Genomic DNA, 15,926 nt, shown 5'->3' on the forward strand with positions numbered 1-15,926 from the left:
CTCTACAGATCATTGTGTATGTAGCTGTGGAGAGGAATCTTATTTGTTTGTTCACCTCTTTTCTTCACCAGATGGCCTGTGAATACCTTTCATGGGAGGTTCTCGAGCGATGGATTGTGAGTAAGTTACCATCACTTTAATTTTAAGTTCCTGCTTGGATCCTAAGCCTAGAGGGGCGATAGGCAACTTTTAAGGCACATTCATCATTGTTAGAAAGCCATAGCAAGGCAGCCATTTGGCGGGGCATGCCAATCACAAACTGCTTCTACACTGGGAATGTAGCCAGTAATAACACATTGAAAACACTCTGCTCTCAACTTTCCTCTCCCGTTTTCCTTCCGTTGTAGTCGTTGGGTAAGAACAGGATGCAAACTTCTAGAGCAGCGGTTCTCAACCTGTGGGTCGCGACCCCATTGGAGGTCGAATGACGATTTGCCAGGGGTCGCCTAAGACCATCGGAAATATGGGAAGTATACTTGCGAGTCGAAGAATCGCACTCCAATGGTTGACTCCACAAGCCAGCTGCAGACTCTTCAAATCACCAGCCGAATTCAGCTTCAGGCGCGATGAATTAAAAAAGAGAGAAATCTTTGCTCTGATGTCTCCCTCTCAAGCCAGCTGCAATCACTCCCAATCACTACCCTAATCTGGCTTCAGGCACGATAAACTTAATAGGGGAGGAGTCTCCGCTTTAATGCCTCCGTCCTCAAGGCAATCGCAAGCAGTTCAGATCGCTAGCCAATACGGCTTCAGGTGCGATAAATTCAAAAAAACAGTTTGTCGCTTTTTTCCCCCTTCTGCGGCTGCTGAGGCATGCTGAGATCGCTGCCTAAAAAAAATAATTTTACGGTTGGGGTCGCCACATCATGGGAAATTGTATTAAAGGGGTCGCAGCACTATAAAGGTTGAGAACCACTGTTCTAGAGGAACAAGCCCATGTGAAAATCTGCACAGATACAGCAAGAGGGACAAAAGGGAATTAACGGACAGAGAAGTAACAGAAAGAGGAAATAGGAGGGAGGGGGAGAAACAAGATGGGAAAGAAAAAAGAGCACAAACAAGGCAGGAGTCAAGACTAACTTCTCCCTTCTTATTGTACTCGGACAAATTATTATTACTGTTGCTAGTATTACTGTTTATACGTATGAGGGTGAAGGTTCATTCTCCAAGTGGGTTGGTTGTGGGTTGGTTTCCGAATGTTTCGTTACCAGGCTAGGTAACATCTTCAGCAGAGTTTAGGGGATGTCAGTGTTCTTCTGTTTATAAGGGTGTGTCAAGTGAGATTCTTGTGATGGGTCAGCTGTGAGTCATTAGTGAGAGTCTTATGACAGGTCTGGTGATAGTACATTTAGTATTTTTACTTTTTAGTTTACTTTTAGGATTTAGTACTTTTGATTATTGGATCCTCCTCAAGGGACTAAGATATTTATATTGATTGTTTCCTAGTGTGATTTGATTGCTTATTTGTACCCTATGACTATCATTAAGTGTTGTATCTTATGATTCTTGACGAATGTATCTTATCTTTTTTATGTGTACTGAGAGCTTATGCACTAAAGACAAATTCCTTGTGTGTCCAATCACACTTGGCCAATAAAGAATTCTAATCTATTCCAGGGGTCTCCAACCTGGGTCCCTTTAAGACTTGTGGACTTAAAGCTGGCTGAGGGACTCTGGGAGTTGAAGTCCACAAGTTTTAAAGGGACCAAGGTTGGAGACCCCTGTTCTATTCTATATTTAATGATACCATTGTAATGATATTATATGCACTGTCCCAAGTATTGCAACTTTTTGTAACAGATGAGTTGAAAAGTTTCCATTCTTATTTTGTCCAAGTGCTTTGTTATTGTTATTCCCTTTCCCCCCCTGTTTCTATAAACAAGGAATAGAATTGAAATCCTTCTTTTCTTCCAAACTCAGCTCAGGGTTCTGAAAGTCCATTCCTCATCATAGACTTTAAAGAGCAAAACGCTTCCAAAACTGAACGTTATCAGGAAGAGGAAAAATTGTCCTCCTGACAAGAATAGTTTCTGCATTTTTTAGCCAATTTTTACATGCAGGATCCCTCTTCCCTCACTTCCTACAAAATTAGGAAAATATTATCCTCCATTATCTTAGCTGGGGTAGATTTGATTGTCTAGCATTGCATTTGGCAAAAACTATGCTCCATGCATTTCCACCCGCTTCAGCCTCACATCAAAGAAGATGTAAGGATTGGCTGCTCTTTGTGATGCTTTGGCTTAACTTGCCCTGTTTGTTCTGCTCCCACCAACTTTTAGACCCCTGCTGGCAACTGTTCAAAACACCAAACGTTTGTATTTCCTCCCCACCCCCCACCTCAGTAACATTTCCCCCCCCCCCCCACCTGCAGTGGGGTTCTTGCTCTGCCATAGTTGCCTGGGCTCTACCCAGAGTTGCCTGGATCTTTGGCGGATGGCTCTTCGTGGCTCACTCTACATCACGCTGGTACGAGATGAAGTGCTTTCTATTCACAAGGTGACAGAAGAGGCCTTTGGTGGCATTAAAGGGTAAGTAATGTGCTGAAGTGTGTAAAGGCTCGTGTGGTAATGATCCTGCACTGGTTAGGGGTCTGCAACCTTAAACACTCAAAAGAGCCATTTGGATCCGTTTCCCACAGAAAACACTGGGAGCCACAAAACCTGGGTGGGCGTGGCCAACTTGACATCACTCACTTCCACTCAGTCACATGAAATATCCCCTCGCCCCCAGCCACGCCTACCCAGGTTTTGTGGCTTCCAGTGTTTTCTGTGGGAAACAGGTCTCTCTCTTTCTCTCCATCTCTCTTTTTCTCTCTAGCATTCTCTCTCTCTTTCTCGCCCCTCTATCTCTCTCATCTCTTTCTTTCTCCCTCCCCCCCTCTCTCTCGTGTGTGTGTGTGTGTGTGTGTGTTCCCTCTTGAACCATTTCCAAAAACAAGCGAGGGTTGGGGTTGTTGTTTTTGGGGTGGGGGTGGGGCTGATGTTGTTCTTTCTTCTTCTTTTTACCATGATTTAAATCAAGAGTCATTTTAAGTCCCCAGATAAATGAAGCTCTTTCGTGGTTTGGAGAACCGGTAGCAAAAATCCCTGTCCCCCCTTCCTCCCGCATGCCCAGCTGAGCCGTGCGATCATCAGAGAGTTTTTTTTACTTTTAAAAGCATTTTTTCTTCACCTGAAAAAATGCTTTTAAAAGTAAAAAAAAAAAAAGCCTCCGATGATCGCGCAGCTCAGCTGGGATTGTCAGAACCTTTTCAAAGCATTTTTTCTACAACCTCTTTGGCCGAAGAGGCTGTAAAAAAAAGCTTTTAAAGGGTTTTGGTGATCAGGCAACTCAGCTGGGATTGTCATAACCCTTTAAAACATTCAAAAGAGGCTGTAAAAAATGCTTTTAAAAGTAAAAAAAAAGTCCACGCCCATCCAGTCAGATTACCCCCCACCAAGCCATGCCCACAGAACCGGTAGTAACAAATTTTACATTTCACCCGTGGATAATCCCATAGGTTTAGCTGTCTGTCAAAATCATTCACCAATCACAGAAGCACTGTGACTGAGATACGGTTTCTTGCTGGCTGATGACTCCTGATGTGGCACCCAGCATGTTGACAGTTTCTGTAGAAGTAAAGTTCTGTGTTAGCAAATTTCAGTGTTTCTGTTCATTAGTTTGAATTTCTAACCTTTAAAAAGAGAAAGGCCTTTTGTGGCATGGTAAAAGAAAAGATGAAGTGGTAGTGATCAAAGCAAAAATCAAAAAGTGTGAAGTAAGTTGCATACCTTTGGGGTTGACAAAGAGTTTTTGTTATTGGAGAAGAATGTTATCAGTATGCAACTTGTCAGAAAAAAACTGTCAGTTGAGAGTATGAAGCCAAGCAAAATCAGAATAATACCTGGAAACAAATCAAGCAGACTTAGTGAAAAAAAACTTGAGATCTTTCCATTCAAAGGTGGAAAGATGAACTGGAGAAAAAAAAATACTACTTTGATATATGACCATCCTTGCAAAATTGTTTCTCATCAAATTGTATACAGAATCACCCAGGGGAAAAAGTTTCTGCGCAATCGGAGAAAATTGTTTGGCAATTGTCAATACGGTTGACAATTCTGGCAATTTGGTTATTGCTATATTGGGCATCTAGTGTCCAGCAGTAAAAACTGTCTCTCCATTAAAGGACACCATTTCCCATCAAACTACTGAGAGGGTGGAAGATATAAATGATCAACTAAACGAAAAACTAAGCAGTAGACCATTTGCTCATCAGACGGATGAAGTGACAGATAGGGCAAAGGATGCTATGTCAGAAATGTTTTTGAAATCAAAATAAATGAAAATTTACTTTCATGTAAAGAAGTGATAAAGATGAGTAAAGCTGAGGGCCTTTTTGAAGATGTGGGTAACTGTATGAATGCAAATCACTTAAAGTGGACAAGTGCATTGTGAGATGTAGCATATTCCTTATCAAAATGTCATAGAAACTTTTTTAATATGCCAGAATCTCAGTTGGATTAGATGTAGGCAAGGTCTTGCTTTGGAAGAGGTGAGTCCAACAATTCAGTAAGGTTTACAAACTGTTACGTGAATTGAACAAAAACTAGGCCTATAAAGATTGTGTGAAAAGATGGCTAACAAATACATTTTTTCACTGTTTTACGGTGAGTCAAGATGTTTGACACCCATTTTCAAATGGAGAAATGAACTCTAACTATGAAAAGACATAGTTTATCATAGTTTATCATAGTTTATCAACTGTGATTTCAGTATTTATTTAGTATACTTTTGACAAGCTAAAGATTTTTAAGACCTCATTGAAAGGTGACAATTTCCTTGAACCGTGACAAATAAAAATAATGAATGGGAAAGTTAAACTGGGGAAGAGTAAAACTGAAAGACTCAAATTTAGACATGTTTTTTGCTTTGAAATTATTGAAAGAGGTAACATAGAGAATAGTAAATATGATTTATATTTAATTCATCTTTATTTGAAATATACTTTCAGAACAAATTCTCATGTGCAACAAATCAAAATATAACTGGATATTACTATTCCTGATAAGGATTTCTATGAAAATAATTCATGATAATTTCTCTCCCTGAATTACTAATCAGTGTGTAAAAGGAATACAAAGAATTAAGTGAGCCAGCTATAATCATTCTGATTCAATTTGCAACATCTTGTTTTTGAGAGTCAGAATTTTTCCATTTTGCTCCTATGAACACTACGCATCAATCCAAAATAAATGTGGAAGGAATAATGCAAGCAGCTGTCTCAAAAAAAAATCACTAGATTTCAAAAACAATGTAAAATTAAGTAAGCTTATCCTTTTCATGAAAAATATGCCTTTGAATTAGTTTCTTTATGGGAAATGAAGGTTTTTTTTAAACATTGCAGTATCTATCATTCTTTTGTGTAATATAGGGATTAAATTTGAATGGTTAAAAGTAAGTGATACAATTATTATTTGATCAACTGTAGTCCCAGTGAAATCATTAATTTTTAAGGGGAGATACAAATTCAAGTATAATATGAAGAATTTCACTTCAAGTTTTGAGAAACTCTGGCTTTGGGACAACGAAGCAATGGATGAGTTGTGTGGAATGTAGTCTGGATTCCCAGAAGGAAGGGCTGCTTTCAAGAGGGCAAAGAGGCAGCAGAGCTTAGAAAGTTTGGTGGACAGAAAGAGGGTTAAAACTGCTCCACCCTAGCATTTCCCAGAATATATCTATAGTTATGTAAATAGTTACTTTAGTCTGGCAAGGTTCTGTCTATAGATAAAAAACAATAAAGAAAACTGTGCCTGTTCTTGGGGCCTGACAAATGTGCTTTCTGTCTCTTTACAGCTATGGGAAACGTATCACTGATATTAAAGATTGTAAAGAGCATGCTCTGCAACAAAGGTAGGAATGTCCCTTCCCTCTTTGGCTCTGGGCTTCTCTCTGCTGTTTACTGTATATCCATTGCTCTGCTTTATTTGTTTCAGTACTTGTTTTCCTTTCAGTCTCATCAGTCTTCAACTTCTGTCTGCCACGTTCATATTGCCCTGCAAACATCTTGGCCCTCTTATCTTGTTTGTTGGGCATTCTCTTCTGTGGTTGCAGTCCTACCTATGACATAGTGTGAGCTTCTTAATCCCTTCGATGCTTATAGTTTATGCTAAATTGCGTTTTGTTTTAGTAGTGCCTGTTCATAAGTTACCTTGAGTTAGAGTGCGGGTCTCTAACACTGCTTTGAACTCTTAAGCACATAGCGCTTATAAGCAGTATCCTTAATAACGGGAAGCGAGCTTTCTATAATATTCTCAGCTGTCCTCACCACTTTCTGTATGGATTTTCTATCTGAGGCACTGCTGCCAACCAAACCAAACAGCAATTTGTTAAAACACTCTCAATCGTGCCTCTGTAAAAAAAATGACCAGGACAGAAGGAGAAAGATGTGCTCTCCTCATCTGGTGCAGGAAATGCAGACACTGGTTTGCACGCATCACTAAGGATGACGTATGGAGAGACCAATTCAGATTGTTGGCTGTCCTGGCTTGCTGTATGATCCCAGCCAATAGAATGACCTTCTAAGAACATGGTTAGAATTCTGTTTGAAACCTGACGTGCTGATAATGGTAGATAAGTAGCAATCTGTTTTGCTTCTTTCCTCCACCCTCATCTGTTGTGCATCACAACTAGCAACTTGGCCATCTCATTCTATTGTGAGAGGGGAAGAGGTCAGGCTCAGGGGAAGCATGCCTCTGTATGCCAGATATGATGGAATAGCTATGGGGAAAGATGGTTGTCTTCATGTCTGGAACCCAGGGGCATCCTTTTGACCATGGAAAGGAATAGTTTTCTGGCCTACATAGGTCTTTTGTCTTATTCAGTAGAGTTCTAATGAACCATAACAACCTGAAAGGCAAGGATGGAATGAGCTGCCACAGAGTCCCTGCTGCTACTTCTGTCACTTTGACTGTAGATTTAAATGACATTATCCAGTTGGTAGCTCTGCAGTATTACCTAGTTCTGCAGTCTTTTCTCCATTGTAACTGCAGATACTCCTGGCAGTACTTTTTATAGGCAGTACTGATTAAATACTGTCTTGATTGTCAAAAGATAAAGGGAGGTTGCGTTTTTATTTTAATTGGTGAGTGTTGAGATAATTTTACTGCAATAGAGAGAAATCTGCAGGCCTTTAGTCATCATGGTTAGGTATTGGGAATTGTAGCTCAGCAGTCTTTGGAAAGTAACACCTCTGGTATGTAGGAAGATTCAAGATTCAAGTTCTGAATGGATGGGCAGACTTTTAGAGTGTACAAAGCATGTCAGCAGGAAATCAAACATTCAAGTCAAGCTTGGCATCTGATATTTTTATGGGACACATCCATGCTATTTTTTCAGCAAGAATACAGCTTGCTGGGCTCCCATCCATGTAATAATGAGGTTCAACCTTAGCTTTATGAGATCAGTCAGCATTGGCCAGATGCTACCACCTAGCTGGGCAATAGGTAACTAATACCCATTTGCAATGGTGGCAAATCTGTAGCTCAGGTGTAGGATGAGGGTGATTAGAAACTAGAAAGTTGTGTCTACCGCAAACCCACGCACATGGACAAGATCCTCAGCTTCGCAAGCAACCACCCCACACACAAAAGAAGCTGTGTCCAGACGCTGTTCAGACATTTCAGCACCACAACACTAAGAAAAGCAGAAGAGAAATGGCTGCTTGATGTCTTTCTCTGTAATGCCTATCTGTTTTGATCCAGGCCCAAGTAGGTAGTAGTAGACGCAATCAGTTCAAAAACAAACAGACTTTATTAGAACAGCTGAGAATTAACTCATTCTCAGCATAGTCCAAACTAAATCAAAACAAATTCTTCATAACACAAATTCCTCAGTCCTATCACCAACCTTGGTCTAATTATGCAAACCGCCAAAGGCTTTTCTTGGCAAAAGTTCAAAAGCAGAAGATGCCGACAAGAAATAAATGCAGCAAGACAAGGAGCAAGGCTATCAACGTTGTTCTCCGGCAAAGAGCCCAAATGCCGTTGCTGGTCTTTTAAGCCTTATGGGAGGGGCCAGTCATCTCTTGGCCCTACTCCCAAGTCATCCTTTTTGCTTTAGCTGCTCTTGCCTTCTGGCAGCTCTTCTTATGCGTGCATTAGGAACAGGCTCCTCCTGTTCCTCTGCCTCACTACTGTCAGCCTCTGGAGGCTCTGGAGTCCGCACATTACTCCCAGATGGCCCTGGCCCCATCTCTGCCTCCAATGCAGAGCTGTCATCCAGGCTTTCCTCAGCCTCCAGGACTGGCCCATGTTCTTCCTCAGCCTCATCACTATCCAACTCCCCTGCCAGCTCCAAGGCTGCTGGCAGACCAAAACACTATCCAAAAAACTTCATTTTCCGACACAAAGCACCCAAACCACACCACACAACACTGACTCTCAACCAACCCACACAGCACCCAAACCACACCACACAACACTGACTCTCAACCAACCCACACAGCACCCCCACCACCAGCAGTTCACCCCCACAATGACCCTGACCTGATTTGATGTCCTTATCACAAGGCCCATCACAAGACTTACTGATGACTCACAGCTGACACATCACAAGACCCTTACTTGAGACGACTTCCGGTATCCAGTGGCAACGGACGTCTGGAAGGTTTCTCCTGCCTCCAGCGCCCGAATCCGGCCGCCGCCGAGGCCCTCAGGGGCCAGGTGTTCCGAAAAGGACACCTGCCGTACGGACGGCTCGCCAGGGGTCTCCCAGCCGACATACAGGACTGTGGGGACCGATGCTGGCGCGTCCTAGGCTTGGCGGGGTTCGGAGGCCACAGGCCGCGGCCATTATTTTGGTCGCCGCCGCTGTGCCCGTGACACCGGGCATTGGATTTATAACTGCAGCAGCCTGGTGGTGAACAGGGCACGGAGAAGAATTGAGGAGGAGAAGGAAGGAATATCGTAAACGTGAGTGGAGTGCTCCGAGTGCGGGGGTTTTCTCCCCTGCGGTTGGAAGGAGCACGAGTTATTTTGGAGAGAGGAGAACTTAAAATAAGAAGATTACCGGTTTTGTGGAGCTCTGGAGAGAAGAGGTGATGGAGAAATTTAGGAGGGAAGGTTTGAGGCCCCTCCTTCTGGGGAACAGTGGTGGCGCCCAGCTTCCGCCTTCACTATGAGAATTTTGATGACATCACTTCCTTCGGTTTCCTGGTTGACTAACTGTACTCTGGACTCGTTGCTCCTGTGAGTGCCCCTGGTGGATCCGGAGGAAATTACAAGGATACTGTGCTTGCCTGAGGATTTTGATTCTTTTTTTCAAATGGCAAAAGGTCAGAGACCAACTGCTGGAGAGATGGAGAGAATTCTGGAAAAGTTATCCAATATGGACAAGAAACTGGATGATTTGCAAAGAGGCCAAACGGAAATAAGAGAAGAAATTGTGACTATCCAAAAGGATTTAAAGGATACTCAACAAGTCTCAGCAGAAAACAAGCAGAAAGTGGAAGGTCTGAGGGTGAAATGCGGCAGTGCAGAAAAGAGAGGAGACGACAGGCAATGCTGTGCTTGACCACAGATGGATAAAATGTCTTATTTCCTTAGGTTTCAAAATTTGGAAGAAGTGGACCAAGAAGACTTGAGAGATGTTGTGACTAAATTGTTGGGAGAATTTCTTGGGAGAAGTGTTGATTTCATGAATTGGGATGTGGATCGAGTTTATAGAGTTAATTGCAATATGCACGCACGCATGCAGTTCCCAGAGAGGTTCATGTCAAATTTGTGAGAAGAGAGACGAGAGATGAAATTTTAGAAAACATAGGAGTGGGGCACTGATTTACAGGGGCAGGGAGATAGCCATTCTGAGGCAGATTCCCAGACAGGTACGTGAAAAAAGAAAGAAATATTATTTTTTGTCAAGCAAATTGTACCAGAAGGGAGTGGGCTTCAGATGGCTGATGCCAGAGGGATTGATGATTTTCCGGGAGGGCATTACGAAAAAAATCAGTACACTATGGAGGCTACGGCCTATGTGGAGGAACACAAAGCCTTCCTGGAATCAGATGACCCAGGAATTGAAGAAGGGAGGTTATAGATCATGGGGCTGAAGCGGCTGCCGCTGTTGCGCCCTGAGTTGGGTCAGGCTGAACCCAGAGTTCTGAGATCCAAAACTAGGAAGTGATAAAGATATTTGGGATTGTGTTGGTTTTCCTTATTCTCTTTTGTACGATATTCTGTTTATTCTTGACTCTTCTTTATTACGTATTTAAAATTTGCAAACTTTGCTACTTCGTGTCACCTGCTTGCCTTATGGCTGTTGTATGTGTTAAAAAATTTGAGTAAAATTCTTATTTTAGATAAGAAAAATGAAAATTTACCATACCTGATATGTATTTGTATAAACCTTTTTTGACTAATAAAAACTTTTCGAACAAAAAAGACCCTTACTTGACACACCCACACCTGAAAGCCTTATAAACAGAGGAACACTGACATCCCCTAATCCTCACTGAAGATGTTACCTAGCCTGGTAACAAAACGTTCAGAAACCAACCCACAAGCCCGGAGAACGAAACCCTACCCCCTAACACACATTTACTTAGTAAAGGTAAAGGTTCTCCTCGCACATATGTGCTAGTCGTTCCTGACTCTAGGGGGCGGTGCTCATCTCCGTTTCAAAGCCGAAGAGCCAGCGCTGTAAGAAGACGTCTCCATGGTCATATGGCCGGCATGACTCAATGCCAAAGGGGCACGGAACGCTGTTACCTTCCCACCAAAGGTGGTCCCTATTTTTTCTACTTGCATTTTTACGTGCTTTCGAAACTGCTAGGTTGGCAGAAGCTGGGACAAGTAACGGGAGCTCACCCCGTTGTGCAGCACTAGGGATTTGAACTGCTGAGCTGCTGACCTTTCGATCCACAAGCTCAGGGTAATAGCCACTGAGCCACTCGTCCCAACACATTTACTTACCTTGATCTAAAAAGGAATAGGGGAAATTCCTGTAGCTCAGGTGTAGGATGAGGGTGATTAGAAACTAGAAAGTTGTGTCTACCGCAAACCCACGCACATGGACAAGATCCTCAGCTTCGCAAGCAACCACCCCACACACAAAAGAAGCTGTGTCCAGACGCTGTTCAGACATTTCAGCACCACAACACTAAGAAAAGCAGAAGAGAAATGGCTGCTTGATGTCTTTCTCTGTAATGCCTATCTGTTTTGATCCAGGCCCAAGTAGGTAGTAGTAGACGCAATCAGTTCAAAAACAAACAGACTTTATTAGAACAGCTGAGAATTAACTCATTCTCAGCATAGTCCAAACTAAATCAAAACAAATTCTTCATAACACAAATTCCTCAGTCCTATCACCAACCTTAGTCTAATTATGCAAACTGCCAAAGGCTTTTCTTGGCAAAAGTTCAAAAGCAGAAGACGCTGACAAGAAATAAATGCAGCAAGACAAGGAGCAAGGCTATCAACGTTGTTTTCCGGCAAAGAGCCCAAATGCCGTTGCTGGTCTTTTAAGCCTTATGGGAGGGGCCAGTCATCTCTTGGCCCTACTCCCAAGTCGTCCTTTTTACTTTAGCTGCTTTGCCTTCTGGCAGCTCTTCTTATGCATGCATTAGGAACAGGCTCCTCCTGTTCCTCTGCCTCACTACTGTCAGCCTCTGGAGGCTCCAGAGTCCGCACATTACTCCCAGATGGCCCTGGCCCCATCTCTGCCTCCAATGCAGAGCTGTCATCTGGGCTTTCCCCAGCCTCCAGGACTGGCCAATGTTCTTCCTCAGCCTCATCACTGTCCGACTCCCCTGCCAGCTCCAAGGCTGCTGGCGGACCACAACACTATCCAAAAAACTTCATTTTCTGACACACAGCACCCAAACCACACCACACAACACTGACTCTCAACCAACCCACACAGCCTCCCCACCACCAGCAGTTCACCACCCCAATGACCCTGACCTGATGTGATGTCCTTATCACAAGGCCCATCACAAGACTTACTGATGACTCACAGCTGACACATCACAAGACCCTTACTTGACACACCCACACCTGAAACCCTTATAACAGAGGAACACTGACATCCCCTAAACCTCACTGAAGATGTTACCTAGCCTGGTAACAAAACGTTCAGAAACCAACCCACAAGCCCGGAGAATGAAACCCCACCCCCTAACACACATTTACTTAGTAAAGGTAAAGGTTCTCCTCGCACATATGTGCTAGTCGTTCCTGACTCTAGGGGGCGGTGCTCATCTCCGTTTCAAAGCCGAAGAGCCAGCGCTGTAAGAAGATGTCTCCATGGTCATATGGCTGGCATGACTCAATGCCAAAGGGGCACGGAACGCTGTTACCTTCCCACCAAAGGTGGTCCCTATTTTTTCTACTTGCATTTTTACGTGCTTTCGAAACTGCTAGGTTGGCAGAAGCTGGGACAAGTAACGGGAGCTCACCCCGTTGTGCAGCACTAGGGATTTGAACTGCTGAGCTGCTGACCTTTCGATCGACAAGCTCAGGGTATTAGCCACTGAGCCACTACGTCCCAACACATTTACTTACCTTGATCTAAAAAGGAATAGGGGGAAATTCCTGTTTTGGCTGACCCAGTATTACAATCTTTTCTTTATGCTGCTTGCTTTGGCCAACCCCACAAAAAAAATTGTTTTCTGATATTGATGACATGCGGGGAGGGCAGTGGGAGGGGGGGGATTCTTTTCATAGGACTTTTTTGGCTGGTTTCTTGACAGTGGGCAATTACATCGAGGCCGGCGTAATTTCTTGAGGAATGCTGTGCGGGAGATGGAGGCTATTCTGGCCAACGAACCTGGACTGCTGGGCCCCAAGGCAAGTCGATCAGGGAGATATAGAGGCGGGCAAGAACTAAGAACTGTGTAGGTGCAAGCAGATTTATTTATGCTGTGCGTGAGCAGTTAGAGCTGGGCCAATGCAGGCGTAAGAGAGATTTGTGCACAAAAAATGCACACAGGCCTCTCTATATGTGAGAAGGATGAACTCAGAGCAAGTACAAATTACAACCATTTGTTTAGTGCAGAGGTGTCCAAACTTGGCAACTTTAAGATTTGTGGACTTCAACTCCCAGAGTTCCTCAGCCAGCAAAGCTGAAAGTTGAAAGTTGAAGTCCACAAGTCTTAAAGTTGCCAAGTTTGGACACCCCTGGTTTAGTGAGTGTTTAAAGTTACAACAGTGCTGCAAAAAAATAACAACAACCCTGGTCCATCAGAGCATCCCATGCTCACATGATCAGAATTCAGGTGCTTGACAATTGGCATGTATTTACAACAATCACAGTGTCCTGGGATCAAAGGATTGCTATTTGCAACCTTCCCAGTCAGCTTCTGGCAAACAAAATCAGTGGGGAAAGCTTAACAATCAAACAATTCACTTTACCACTGCAGTCATTCCCTTTAACAATTGTGGCAAAAAAGGTGATTAAAATCAGATGCAGTTGTGGTCGTAAATTGAGGACTATCTGTATTCCTACGCCTGCATTGGCTTCCTGGTTCTTGATTTGATATGTGCCCCGGTCTCTGCCTCTACTAATGGCTTGTGTTTTGTCAGTAACTGATGCTCAGTTAACAGGGCCTCAGAGGAATGGAAGCACGTTTTAAAAAGAGAAGCCTTTGAGAGAAGAGATGTGCTGTCAGTGTCTGATGTTTTACACCCTTAGTGTTAACAAGCAAATGAAAAAAAGTAATATTTACCTCGGTTTCCTGGCTGAATTAACTTGATGAAATATTTGGTCAGCCTAAAGACACTTTTCTTATTTGTGTGCTAGATTATAATTACCAGTGGCAAGCTTTTCTAAACTCATTCTACAGGAATCCTGGGTAAAATAAGGAAGTGATTTAAAGAGTGGAAAAGACCTGGAAGAGATTTTCACCCTTGCCTGTCTGCTTTTTGTCTTTTTCGGTATTGCCCTACCTAGACGCTTTCCTCCAATTAACCTTTTCTGTAACCGTCCTAGCAAACAGCTGTTTTAAGGATTATGGCAATTGGCATGAACCCTCGAAAGGCACGAGGCTGGAGAACTGCTCCAGAATGCATGTAACAAAGGTGGTACCCAAGATAACTACCAAGGAACATATATATTCCTATCTGGTAAAGAACATTGAACTGACCTTGGGAAGCTATGAGAGAGCCATTAAAGAGGAAAGAAAGGAGTGAGTCATTAAGGGAGACCTTAAAGGAAGAACTACATAGCCCTAGGATAGAAGGAAATTTGAGAAATTCAAAATCATCATCTTTTTTTAGTATGAACTCAAAACAATGCCATGTTGATTTTTTTCAGTATAAGATTTTCAAAATTTTGATAACCTTTCAAGATTCTGTTATTCTATCTCAATATTTCTTAAATGTTTTCCCAGAACTACTCCCTTTCAGGGGTCTACAAAACCAAAATTATAAAAACCATATAATATAGAAGTCCAATTAAACCATCATGTAAAGAAGTAGCAGCAGCAAATGCATAATTTTTAGTTTCAAATATGATAAATATTGATAAATGTAAACCATAGAAACAAAAACTCTTTTGAGATCCTCCTTGATTTTTAAAGTTGGGAAAAGATTCTGAGATAATTTTTTTAAAAAAACACTGTTCTACCTTACTACAATAATGAGCATTGCTGGAAGCTGTGACCTACCATTTCTGTCTTACAAATATTTCTTCATTCTTTCCTTTAAAGTTATTTCCGCTTCTGACTCATCTACGTGCTTCCCTCGTCCCTCCTTCCTTCATCACTTTAGTCATGAAGAAATCTTTGACACATGGAGAGAACATGAACCAGAACTAAATATGGCTCTTTATACTGATTCCAGCAATTTTAAAAATTGGTCTGCCAATTTCAGGTTCTTCACTTCTTTAAATCTTCTTTTTCACGCTTTAAATCGCTCCATTATTTTGACCCAGAACTCACAATAGAACAGAGATTTGGGGAAGCTATCTGTAGTATTGAGATATGTTCACCCATTCTACTCTAAAATCTTGGAGAAAATGCACATAATTTTCATAAACTGTGAATTCTACTTGGAATGAGATGCTCAACTCTCTTTTGTTTGATACTCCTCCCTTCCTTTCAATATCAATAGGCTATTTATGTCTTCATGGCTCTGTCGTTCTGCCGGGATGAGGTTGCCTGGCTGTGCAGACACAGTGAGCACAAAGGCAAGAACCAAGAGGAATTCACTGACAGGTATTGATCAGGCTGGGGAAGTCTCATCCAAGGATTGGAAGTTTAGACTTGAAGTAAACTCTAACACGGGTTGCCGTCACATGATGTATCGTGACATTTTTTTCCTTTCGTGGAGCTGGGGTGAGTGTGGTCTGTGTGTGGCACATCTGGCCCATGGGCCGCCAGTTTGACACCCCTGTTCAAAAGCTTTTGAAGTTAATGAACCTATGTAGTTCACTATAGCTGCCAAAATGTCCTTTTCTACACCACTGTTAGAAATGCAAGCTCTAAATCTTCACCAGGGATGGAAAAGACCACTTGAAAAATCATCCTTTCTTCTCTTCGGGGGATAAATGTTCACATTTCATATTGGAGTGTATTCATGTCGTGCTAAATCATGGTTTGTCCAATTGGCCATAAGGCTTGATCTACACCTAAAAACTTAAGTCATTAAACAATTGGCCAAAGAGCCTATGTAACTTAACATGATGGCTAAATTTGTGTTTATGAGGCCTGATACTACTGCCCGCTGGATTTGCAATCCAAACTCATAGAACAGCGAGTAAACTCAATCTGCTTTTTCTCAGCATTGTTCTTATCAGCTGCAATTTGCAAACTGCACTAATGGGAAGTGGGAAGCAAAGAGCGTGATGAAGAGTTAGTTTCTCCAATCCATAAAGGAAGGGTGGGAGAGGCATACTCAGATGTACATGCGTCTTGATATGGAGGGGAAATGAAAAGAAACCTCTCCTCACAATTT

The 15,926-nt window shown here is 42.5% G+C and overlaps 1 protein-coding gene across 3 annotated transcripts in view; it reads left to right on the forward strand.

Annotated features, from left to right (window-relative positions):
- The window catches only part of NCKAP1L (NCK associated protein 1 like), a 124,753-nt gene that overhangs the window by 34,308 nt on the left and 74,519 nt on the right, over positions 1–15,926 (forward strand). For all 3 annotated transcript variants that reach the window (XM_058167379.1, XM_058167376.1, XM_058167378.1), the window contains 5 exons: positions 72–120; positions 2,372–2,528; positions 5,833–5,889; positions 12,725–12,821; positions 15,084–15,187. In XM_058167379.1, coding sequence (XP_058023362.1) covers positions 72–120; positions 2,372–2,528; positions 5,833–5,889; positions 12,725–12,821; positions 15,084–15,187 — 464 coding nt within the window. The remainder of the gene's footprint in view (positions 1–71; positions 121–2,371; positions 2,529–5,832; positions 5,890–12,724; positions 12,822–15,083; positions 15,188–15,926) is intronic.

Source organism: Ahaetulla prasina, chromosome 2, assembly GCF_028640845.1.
Source record: "Ahaetulla prasina isolate Xishuangbanna chromosome 2, ASM2864084v1, whole genome shotgun sequence".
Classification (NCBI taxonomy): Eukaryota; Metazoa; Chordata; class Lepidosauria; order Squamata; family Colubridae; genus Ahaetulla; species Ahaetulla prasina.